The 11,859-nt window shown below is 40.0% G+C and overlaps 1 protein-coding gene across 2 annotated transcripts; it reads left to right on the top strand.

Annotated features, from left to right (window-relative positions):
- The first annotated feature begins 679 nt into the window (after positions 1-679).
- Positions 680-11,125, top strand: LOC121842224 (zinc finger protein 135-like). 2 transcript variants are annotated; one of them, XM_042312297.1, is made up of 3 exons: positions 680-763; positions 5,427-5,665; positions 8,114-11,125. In XM_042312297.1, exons 2-3 carry the CDS (start codon positions 5,563-5,565, stop codon positions 9,307-9,309), a joined length of 1,299 nt encoding a protein of 432 aa, XP_042168231.1. In that variant the 5' UTR covers positions 680-763; positions 5,427-5,562; the 3' UTR covers positions 9,310-11,125. The 2 variants fall into 2 exon arrangements, with proteins under 2 accessions (XP_042168231.1, XP_042168232.1); XM_042312298.1 differs by having other exon boundaries at positions 686-763; positions 5,417-5,665.
- The last annotated feature ends 734 nt before the right edge of the window (positions 11,126-11,859 follow it).

The following is an 11,859-nucleotide window of genomic DNA, read 5'->3' as shown; positions in this document are numbered from 1 at the left end:
GTTGACTGGGTGGTACTGCTTCCCTCTGCAGTTTTCTGTGAGAATGAGATGGCACAACATGTATCAGATAGAGATGGTGTGATGATCAGTTTTCACCATTAGTTTGGGTGGATACTTTTTGTTTATTAAATTGTATTTTAAAACTAGATTTGTTTTTTTAATCATTAATGATGAATATGTTTGGATAACAATTGAAACCTGCTTAATTTATCTGCCAATAAAAAATTTAGTTTGTACATTAATTTATACTGGTCAAACTCTTCTCTTCTGCACAATGAATTACCAAAAAACTATGTTTCAAGTGACATATTTACTGTTTTTCTGAAGCTGAACAAGACAGGAAGTTGAAAGGAGCATCACAAAGCTAAATCGGACCTATTGTCTAACATGTTTTGTCAATCATAAGCAGCTGTGAGACCTGCTAGAGTACTGTAACTTTATTGACCTACTGAATCATTGTAGTTTTGGGGGTAAATATAATTCTTTTGTTTAATTCATGGAATTCAAATTAACAACAGGACAATGCTGTGTAAGTGCTATTTGACCAAGAAGGACAGTGATGGAGTGCTGCATCAGATGACCTGGCCTCCACAATCACCGAAAATAGAGATCTACAAAAGTAGTAAGTCCATCAATCCAATAGATGTCGCTATTTGGAACGCTGTGGTAGTGGGGGGAACAGGAAGTTCCGGCAGGCGCACACCATTCTTTACAATAAAGAAAACGCCTGAACTGTGCTGTCCTTTTCTCTTTATTACTACAGGTATGTAATAGCACGTTTAAACTGTCTAATATCGAAATAACATAATATGTTAGATAACAAACCCGTCAAGGTATTATCACGTTTGGGAAAGGTTTTGTGCCAAACTGAGTGTGTGAAGAACGTGCAAAACAATATTTTACAAGCGCACGATGCGGAGTCCACCACACGTTCATATGTGAGGCTTTCCAGGTCCGTATATAGCTCAGTGGGTTTCGCCTGGGGATGTTCAGAACAAAAACGTTTTGGAAAGTTGCAGATAGAAATGCTCTGAATAGAACTGACATGATTCCTTAGAATCGGAGGCATGTTTGTTCTACATAATACTTTTCTATCGGAATGTGGCCAACGTCTCAGTCCATCTGCTGGAAACAGCCCTGGTACCCGCTTTCCCTACGTATGTGAAGATAGCTACAATAACAATTAGCCACAATAGTGGAATTTGCGGTTCTCCCTCAAAATAAAAGTCCCTCATTGAAAGTCACGCAAACTGATACAAAATAGTGTTATCATGCCATGTCTGGACGAGATAACGCTAAACATGGTTCGATTGTTGTTACTCAATTTCAAATGATTTACAATAATGAATTAGTCTCATAGGGCCCAGCGCAATTGGCCCAGCGTCTTCCAGGTTTGGCCGGTATAGGCCATAATTGTAAATTAGAATTTGTTCTTAACTGACTAGCCTATTTTAAAAAATGTATTAAAAAGTTAAATAACTAGAAAAAAACTTTTGAAATCACACTGGCGGTTTTAGAACGCAAAATTGCATTGGGGGCATTCATATATGCACATATATGCACCCATATATGCACCCATGAAATGGGTGACACCCACAGAAAACAATTACCAAGAGTTAACACAAATATTAGCTTCGTAGCTCTTATTGCAGGACTTTGACACATTTCCTAGGTGATAAAGGTTTAGAATTGAATTGCAGGAAATGAGCTTTAAAACAGCTAAATGTTTTCTCTGCCAATTAGAGGGTTGTTTAGATTTTGGTATTGCAAGTTAGGGATTTGTTACTATGCCAATAAATGACAATATCCATTGAAGCCCAACGGCAAAAATTAGGGGGTCTGCAGATCCGGGCCGAGGTCCACCAGTTGAGTATGGAGGGTCTTTTGTTTGTGTTGGACATTCATATTGCACTCTACAGTCTTACCTATGGATTGTTCAGCCTACTCAGTGACACCCACAGAACACAACTATGTAGAGTTTACACAAACATTAGCATCTCAGCTCTATTGCAGGACTCTGAAACCTCTGTTGTCCGGGAGTTGAACCCTGTGTGTAAACGCATTGATTATCATTGCCAATAGGCTCAGGATAACTCCTGATAAAGTTGGGTAGCCGATGGGCCTTTTCAGCGCTTAAATAGCCAAAATGATTAATCACAGGAACCAGGACTAATAAAGCCAATGCAACGGGCTGTTTTACAAACGCTAGGCCTTCCACATGGATGGACATTCATAAAGGTATAGGCCGACACTGTAGGATACACCCCAGTAAAGACAGACCGACATTAAACAGGACCAAATCTGAACCAATCACTCAGACATCATTAGGCAGGTTTCCATTGACTCTGGGTGCATTCAACAAAGCAATGTGGTAAAAACATTATTTGCGACATGTGTAATGGAAACGGCAGATATAGGAGAAATGTTTTAATGCTCGACAACATTTTTATCTGTTTGACGGGTGGATGTTTCTTTTGTCAATGTTTCTTTATTCTGACAAATGAGGATGAAAACATTATTTATCAAATATAATATATTAACAATAACATAATAATAATAACAATAATAACAATAATAAAATTTATCAAATGATTGCAAAATAATTTTGTGCAACTGTTTTATCAGCACAAGATAGTTAAATGAAAACAATCTAGGGGGCAATTGTCTGATCGATTTTCTATTCAAACTGTTTCTACATGTCAACAACAACAAAAATCACTGTATAACTTCTTGGAAACATAGCTACTGTTTCACAAGATTGGAAAGCACAGTACAGTAGAGTACAGGAAAGAAAAGTAACAGTTAGTTCAGTAGAGTACAACAGTACAGAGTATAGTACAGTATAAAGTATTGTACTTTACTCTAATGTTCTCCATTGGGGCTGGACAATATGGACCAAAAAAATCGTACAGCTTTATCTTGAGTTTTCAAACTTCTAGGTGATTCACCATAAATATCTCAGTTTAGATTCTAGGTGATTCACCATAAATATCTCAGTTTAGATTCTAGGTGATTCACCATAAATATCTCAGTTTAGATTCTAGGTGATTCACCATAAATATCTCAGTTTAGATTCTGGGTGATTCACCATAAATATCTCAGTTTAGATTCTAGGTGATTCACCATAAATATCTCCGTTTAGATTCACCATAAATATCTCAGTTTAGATTCTAGGTGATTCACCATAAATATCTCAATTTAGATTCTAGGTGATTCACCATAAATATCTCAGTTTAGATTCTAGGTGATTCACCATAAATATCTCAGTTTAGATTCTAGGTGATTCACCATAAATATCTCAGTTTAGATTCTAGGTGATTCACCATAAATATCTCAGTTTAGTTTCTCTATAAATGAGCCTTGTACAATTAAAGGTTGATTACACAGCATTTCAAACAGTCAATAATCTAATGAATTCAGGGCTTGTGAAGTTATACCGAGGCTAAATATAAGCCATCCACAACCATAACACCCACTAATCATGTATTATTTGATGCCCTTTTTTGTTACAAATGTAACTAGTAAGGACTAACTTATTGTAGGCGTTATAGAACATTAACACAGGCCTCAAAAACCTCTCAAGCCCACGTGCTAGTGACTTGCCAGCTAATCTTTATATTTCGAGTTTAGCCAATTTGGATCTATTTGCTAACAAGGTTGAACAGTTGAATTGTTATGAACACACCATTCTGTCTCCAACTGTTTGAAAAGCTTGTTAGCCTGTCCACTTTGTTCAGATGTTAAAATCAAGTGGCCAACCTTATTTCTCAGAATGAGAACGAGTTGCCAGTTCCTTACAGTGCATTCGGAAAGTATTCAGACCCCTTCCCCTTTTCCACATTTTGTTACTTTAGCCTTATTCTAAAATGGATTCAATTTAAATTTTCCTCATCAATCTACACACAATATGCCATAATGACAAAGCGAAAACAGATTTTTAGATTTGTTTGCGAACATAACAAACTCTTTATTTACATAAGTATTCGGACCCTTTGCTATGAGACTCAGAATTGAGGTCAGGTGCATCCTGTTTCCATTGATCATCCTTGAGATGTTTCTACAACTTGATTGTTGTCCACCTGTGGTAAATTCAATTGATTGGACATGATTTGGAAAGGCACACACCTGTCTATATAAGGTCCCACATTTGACAGTGCACGTCAGAGCAAAAACCAAGCCATGAGGTCGAAGGATTTGTCCGCAGAGCTCTGAGACAGGATTGACTCTTCCAAGAGCTGGCCCCCCGGCCAAACTGAGTAATCATGTAGAAGGGCCTTGGTCAGGGAGGTGACCAAGAACCCAATGGTCATTCTGACAGAGCTCCAGAGTTCCTCTGTGGAGATGGGAGAACCTTCCAGAAGGACAACCATCTCTGCAGCACTCCACCACACTTTATGGCAGTGTCCAGACGGAAGCCAGTCCTTAGTAAAAGGCACATGACAACCCGCTTGGAGTTTGCCAAAAGGCACCTAAAGGACTCTCAGACCATGGGTAACAAGACTCTCTGGTCTGATGAAACACATCTGGAGAAAACCTGGCACCATCCCTACAGTGAAGCATGGTGGTGGCATCATCATGCTGTGGGGATGTTTTTCAGCGGCAGGGACTTCGAGACTAATCAGAATCGAGGGAAAGATGAATGGAGCAAATTACAGAGAGATCCTTAATGAAAACCTTCCAAGGACCTCAGACTGGGGTGAAGGTTCACCTTCCAACAGGACAACGGCCCTAAGCACACAGCCAAGACAATGCAGGAGTGGCTTTGGGACAAGTCTCTAAATGTCTTTGAGTGGCCCAGCCAGACCCCTGACTTGAACCAGATCGAACATCCCTGGAGAGACCTGAAAATGGCCGTTCAGCGATGCCCACCATCCAACCTGACAGAGCTTGGAGGAAATGCAGAGAAGATTGGGAGAAACTCCCCAAATACAGGTATGCCAAGCTTGTAGCGTCATACCCTAGAAGACTCGAGGCTGTAATCGCTGCCAAAGGTGCTCCAAAAAAGTACTGAGTAAAGGGTCTGAATACTTATGTAAATGTGATGTTTCAGTTGGTAATTTTTAATACATTTGGAGAAATAAAATCTTAAAAACATGTTTTTGCTTTGTCATTATGGGGTATCATCTGTAGATTGGTGAGGGGAAAAAACTATTGAATCCATTTTATAATAAGGCTGTAACGTAACAAAACGTGGAAAAGTCAAGGGGTCTGAATACTTTCTGAATGCTCTGTGTGTGAATTTAGGAACTCTACTATAGGTTTAGTGCATTTACGTCGCGTAGCCTCGTCTGATTTGAAATTAATTGAATGGTTTGTTGTCAATGCTTAGCTACCTGATCCAATATCGTTTTAGAATAAAGAAAGTGCCAGAACTTTCAAGACTAACTTTTGTGTCCGTGTCTCTTTATTACTACTGGCCGACTCAGATTAAGTCTGAGGCCGGTAACATCAACAGTGAGGACAAACCCAGCCTGCCTCTCTCCTTCCACACTGACACCAAACCTACAGTCACTGGGTCCTGATTGTGACAGTGGAGCCCAGTTTGCACTGCAGGATCCAGAGATGGCATCAGTGAAGCTGGAAGACTGCAGTCAAACACTGGAGCTGAATGTCAACATTAAAGATGAAGAAGAGGAGGAGAAGATTGGGAATTCTGTTTCTCATGGTAAGAACAGGTTCTAACTATATCTTCATAAATTAGACCTTAAGTTATGACCAGTCTATTGATAGATTGACTTCTGTCATTCTGACATCACACATCCCTGAACAACTGGGTTATCTGGAGTGATCAGAGAGTAGAGTAAAGAAGTGAAGTAGACAAACTGCCAGTGTTTTGAAGTTCTATGAAATGAGTCTGTAGTTACTAACCCTTTTGATTAGAGGTCTACCGATTATGATTTTTCAACGCTGATACCGATTATTGGAGGACCAAAAAAGCCGATCCCGATTAATCTGCCAATTTTTTTAAATGTATTTGTAATAATGACAATTACAACAATACTGAATGAACACTTATTTTTAACTTAATATAATACATCAATAAAATCAATTTAGCCTCAAATAAATAATGAAACATGTTCAATTTGGTTTAAATAATGCATAAACAAAGTGTTGGAGAAGAAAGTAAAAGTGCAATATGTGCCATGTAAGAAAGCTAACATTTAAGTTCCTTGCTCAGAACATGAGAACATATGAAAGCTGGTGGTTCCTTTTAACATGAGTCTTCAATATTCCCAGGTAAGAAGTTTTAGGTTGTAGTTAATATAGGAATTATAGGACTATTTCCCTCTATACCATTTGTATTTCATTAAGCTTTGACTATTGTATGTTCTTATAGGAACTTTAGTATTGCCAGTGTAACAGTATAGCTTCCGTCCCTCTCCTCGCTCTTCCCTGGGCTCGAACCAGGAACACAACGACAACAGCCACCCTCGAAGCAGCGTTACCCATGCAGAGCAAGGGATACAACCACTCCAAGGCTCAGAGCGAGTGACGTTTGAAATGCTATTAGCGCTCGCTAACTAGCCAGCCATTTAACTTCGGTTACACCAGCCTCATCTCGGGGGTTGATAGGCTTGAAGTCATAAACAGCGCAATGCTTGACGCACAACGAACAGCTGCTGACAAAACGCACAAAAGTGCTGTTTGAATGAATGTTTACATGCCTGCTTCTGCCTACCACCGCTCAATCAGATACTTAGATACTTGTATGCTTGTATGCTCAGTCAGATTATACGCAACGCAGGACACGCTAGATAATATCTAGTAATATCATCAACCATGTGTAGTTAACTAGTGATTATGATTGATTGATTGTTTTTTATAAGATAAGTTTAATGATAGCTAGCAACTTACCTTGGCTTACTGCATTCGCGTAACAGGCAGTCTCCTTGTGGAGTGCAACAAGAGGCAGGTCGTTATTGCGTTGGACTAGTTAACTGTAAGGTTGCAAGATTGGATCCCCCGAGCTGACAAGGTGAAAATCTGTCGTTCTGCACCTGAACGAGGCAGTTAACTGACCGTTCCTAGGCCGTCATTGAAAATAAGAATGTGTTCTTAACTGACTTGCCTAGTAAAATAAAGATTAAATAAAGGTGTAAAAAAAATAAAACATCTGCAAAATCGTTGTCCAAAAATACCGATTTCCGATTGTTATGAAAACATGAAATCGGCCCTAATTAATCGGCCATTCCGATTAATCGGTCGACCTCTACTTGTGAAAGTGAGTGGAGGAAGATATGACTCATATAATTCATCCCTTTGGCCCCTTTTGGCCTAAATGGCTGACCTCGTTTAGTCAACTGGTCGATTGTTTGGTGGATAGATGTTGGTTGACCAAGCTTTTTTTAGTCGAGCAGTGGCAACAGCCATCCGTAGCACGCGCTCCAGCAAGTGTATCTCACTGATCATCCCTAAAGCCAACACCTCATTTGGCTGCCTTTCGTTCCAGTTCTCTGCTGCCTGTGACTAGAACGAATTGCAAAAATCGCTGAAGTTGGAGACTTTCATCTCCCTCACCAACTTCAAACATCTGCTATCTGAGCAGCTAACCGATCGCTGCAGCTGTACATAGTCTATCGGCAAATAGCCCACCCATTTTTACCTACCTCATCCCCATACTGTTTTTATTTATTTACTTTTCTGCTCTTTTGCACACCAATATCTCTACCTGTACATGACCATCTGATCATTTATCACTCCAGTGTTAATCTGCAAAATTGTAATTATTCTCCTACCTCCTCATGCCTTTTGCACACAATGTATATAGACTCCCCTTTTTTCTTCCTTTTGTGTTATTGACTTGTTAATTGTTTACTCCATGTGTAACTCTGTGTTGTCTGCTCACACTGCTATGCTTTATCTTGGCCAGGTCGCAGTTGCAAATGAGAACTTGTTCTCAACTAGCCTACCTGGTTAAATAGAGGTGAAATAAATAAAAAATAATAATATATACAGTGCTGCTTGAAAGTCTGTGAACCTCTTGTGCAATTATATATTTTTTAGTTTTTACCATGAAATCTTCATTTAATCAGGACCAGTCTTTTTGATCTGACATAACAGGTTTATTTTTACCAATACCAACTGACTAGTTATTCTGATGTTATTCACACAGGAGACCATGTTGAGACAGTCTCTACCTCCAGAGAGCAACAGCAGGAAGATCACAGAGCTAAGAGGTCTCACCAGTGCCCACGTTGTAAGGAGAGTTTCTCAATTCTATCAAAGTTAAAAATACACCTAAAAATACACACAGGAGAGAATCTGTATTCCTGTACTGACTGTGGGAAGAATTTCACAACATTAAAATTTCTGACAGTTCATGAACGGATACACACAGGAGAGAAGACCTACTCCTGTTCTAATTGTGTAAAATGCTTCACATCGTCAACTAAGCTAAAAATTCATCAGAGAACACACACAGGAGAGAAGCCTTACTTATGCTCTGACTGTGGGGCTAGTTTCTCTCGACTGGGACACCTAAAAACACATAAACGTATACATACAGGAGAGAAGCCTCACTCCTGCTCGGACTGTGGAAAGAGTTTCTCTCGACTGGGCAACTTAAAAACACACGAACGTATGCATACAGGAGTAAAGCCTTACTCCTGCTCTGACTGTGGAAAGAGTTTCTCTCGACTGGGCCACCTAAAAACACATGAACGTATACATACAGGAGAGAAGCCTTACTTCTGCTTTGACTGTTTAAAATGCTTCGCAACATCAACTGAGCTAAAAGTTCATCAGAGAACACACACAGGAGAGAAGCCTTACTCCTGTTCTGATTGTGTAAAATGCTTCTCAACATGCTCTGGGCTTGAAGGTCACCGGAGAACACACACAGGAGAGAAGCCTTACTCCTGCTCTAATTGTGTAAAAAGTTTCACATCATCAACTAAGCTAAAAATTCATCAGAGAACACACACAGGAGAGAAGCCTTACTTATGCTCTGACTGTGGGGCGAGTTTCTCTCGACTGGGCCACCTAAACACACATGAGCGTATACATACAGGAGAGAAGCCTTACTCCTGCTCCGACTGTGGAAAGGGCTTCTCTCGACTGTGCAACTTAAAAACACATGAACGTATACATACAGGAGAGAAGCCTTACTTATGCTCTGACTGTGTAAAATGTTTCACAACATCAACTGAGCTTAAAGTTCATCAGAGAACACACACAGGGGAGAAGCCTTACTCCTGCTCTGATTGTGTAAAATGCTTCACAACATACTCTGGGCTAATAGGTCATCAGAGAACACACACAGGAGAGAAGCCTTACTCCTGCGCTGACTGTGTATGCATACATTCATGACTGGGAAAAGTTTCTCTACTGGGCCACCTAAAAACATAAAGGTATGCATACGGAGAGAAGCCTTTCACCTGCTCTGACTTTTAAAAAGTTTATCTCGAATGGGCCAGTTAAAAATACATCAAATATACATCAAATCAGAAGAGCGTCATCAGTTCTCAAAGACCAGCTGAGATTAAAGTCACTCCATCACTTAAGTCTCGTAAAAGAAGTGATAACAGTGAGCTGGATCAAATGAAGAAAGCGTAGAACATTTGCAATCCTATTGTTTCTCAGTGTGAGAGAACAATGCAGAGGAAAGGGAGCGTTCTAGAATGTTATCCTCTCTTTACTTTACTGATCAGTGTGCACCTTGCCAGTTTGTGTGTTTTGTTAGCTTCTACTGTAAAGATATTGAGATGACCTTGGATTTGCCCTTAGGGATGAATGTCCTCTGTGAGGCGTCTCACAATGGAGTGGTTGACTGGGTGGTACTGCTTCCCTGAGCTGGTGGATACAACATACACTGAGTGTATAAAACATTAAGGACACCTGCTCTTTCCATCACATAGACTGACCAGCTGAACCCAGATGAAAACTATGATCCTTAATGATCTAGTTGTTTTGTATTTATTATGGATCCCCATTAGCTTTCAGTAAAAAACAAGAAACTGCAGTTGCAGTGGGCTAAGGAATGAAAACACTGGACACTGGAAAATTTGAAAAATATTGCCTGGCCTGATGAATCCCTGTTCCTGCTGTGTCATGCTGATGGGAGGACTAGGGTATGGAGGAAACCATGAGTACATGTATCCCTGCCATGTGTCAAAATTGCAGGCTGGTGGTGATGGTGTGGAGTGTGTTTTCATGGCACATATTGGACCCCTTGATAAAAGTGGAGCAACATTTGAATGCCACAGGATGTCTAAACATCATTGGCAATCAGGTGCATCCCTTCATGGCAGCAGTTTATCCATCTGCAAATAGATTTATTCAGCAGGATTATGCCACAAGGCTTGTCCAGGATTGGTTCCAAGAACATGACAGTGAATTCAGTTTACTGCAGTGGTCTGACGAGTCACCAGATCTCAATCCAATTGTGCATCTGTGTGAGGAGATGGAAGGAGCTATTCGGAGTAGAGATCCACTCCCAGCCACATTGACACAATTGTGGGAAGCATTGGAGTCAACATGGGCCAGAATCCCTGTGGACGCTCTCAACACCTTGGGAGTCCATGCCCCAACGACTTGGGGATGTTCTGAGGACAAAGGGGGCTGCAACTCAATATTAGGAAGGTGTTTCAACTGTTTTGTACGCTCCGTGTATATCAGATAAAGATGATGTGATGATCAGTTTTCAGCATTAGTTTGGGTGGATTATTTTATATTACTAAACAACTTTTGTTTAATGATAAACAGACTATGAATCGACTACTTGTGTTTATTAAATGTTATTTTAATATTAGATTCAATATTTTAGTCATTGATGATGAATGTATTTGAATAACTGTATTGAATATAATTGATTTGGTGGCAGGTAGCCTTGCGGTTAAGAGTGTTGGGCCAGTAACTGAAAGGTCGCTGGTTTGAATCCCGAGCCGACTAGGTGAATAATCTGTCATTGTGCCCTTGAGCAAGGCAATTAACTCTTAATGTTTCCTGTAAATCGCTCTGGATAAGAGCATCTGCTAAATGACAAGGATGTTATGAAAAATGTTTGTACATTCATTTAAAAAAATACCTTTATTTAACTAGTCACGTCAACTAGAACAAATTCTTATTTTCAATGACGACCTAGGAACAGTGGTTTAACTGCTTTGTTCAGGGGGAGAACAACAGATTTTTACCTTGTCAGCTCGGGGATTTGATCTTACAACCTTTCGGTTACTAGTACAACGCTCTAACCACTAGGCTACCTGCCTCCTCTACACTCTAACCACTAGGCTACCTGCCTCCTCTACACTCTAACCACTAGGCTACCTGCCTCCTCTACACTCTAACCACTAGGCTACCTGCCTCCTTTACACTCTAACCACTAGGCTACCCTGCCACCCCGATGGGCAACCACTTTTTTTTATCTTGTGTATAATTAAATTATAATTATAATTAAATGTTTGAAGTCAAATACTGTATATACAATACACAACATTACCACTTTGTTTACCCTGGCCAGAGGGACGGGACCATAGTAAACTAGACTATGTAGCTGCTGCTGTTAGTAGCCTACAGTTTCCATGCAATACAGCATGTCAGATCACTAATGATTAGGTGTTAAGGCTGCTACATTTATGCAAGAGTTTTTGCTTGTGTCTGTCAGGAGTGATGTATTATCAGCTTGTTAAATAACTACCGGAGGAAAGTGGAGAGGCGTCTTGAGCTTTGTGCCCGGCCCGCCTTACATGGTCAAGAGACGCAGAGAACCTGCAGCAGCACCCTGATGTGAAGAACAGCCCTTACAAAAATGTAGGATTGTAGTACAATTTTAAAAAATATAGCAATGGTATTTTCGTGGAATGGTAGTGACCAAATGTATGTTTTTCATTGTACTGGGCCTAGAAACATAGAAGAAACTGC

This window comes from Oncorhynchus tshawytscha, unplaced genomic scaffold, assembly GCF_018296145.1.
Source record: "Oncorhynchus tshawytscha isolate Ot180627B unplaced genomic scaffold, Otsh_v2.0 Un_contig_16232_pilon_pilon, whole genome shotgun sequence".
Lineage (NCBI taxonomy): Eukaryota > Metazoa > Chordata > Actinopteri > Salmoniformes > Salmonidae > Oncorhynchus > Oncorhynchus tshawytscha.
The sequence above is the reverse complement of the archived record's forward strand: the minus strand, read 5'-3'. Positions and strand labels throughout refer to the sequence as shown.

Coding starts and splice junctions, on each gene's coding strand:
- LOC121842224 (XM_042312297.1), top strand. CDS start 5,563: ATGGCATCAGTGAAGCTGGAAGACTGCAGTCAAACACTGGAGCTGAAT. Junction 5,666..8,113: donor TGGGAATTCTGTTTCTCATG/GTAAGAACAGGT, acceptor TTATTCACACAG/GAGACCATGTTGAGACAGTC.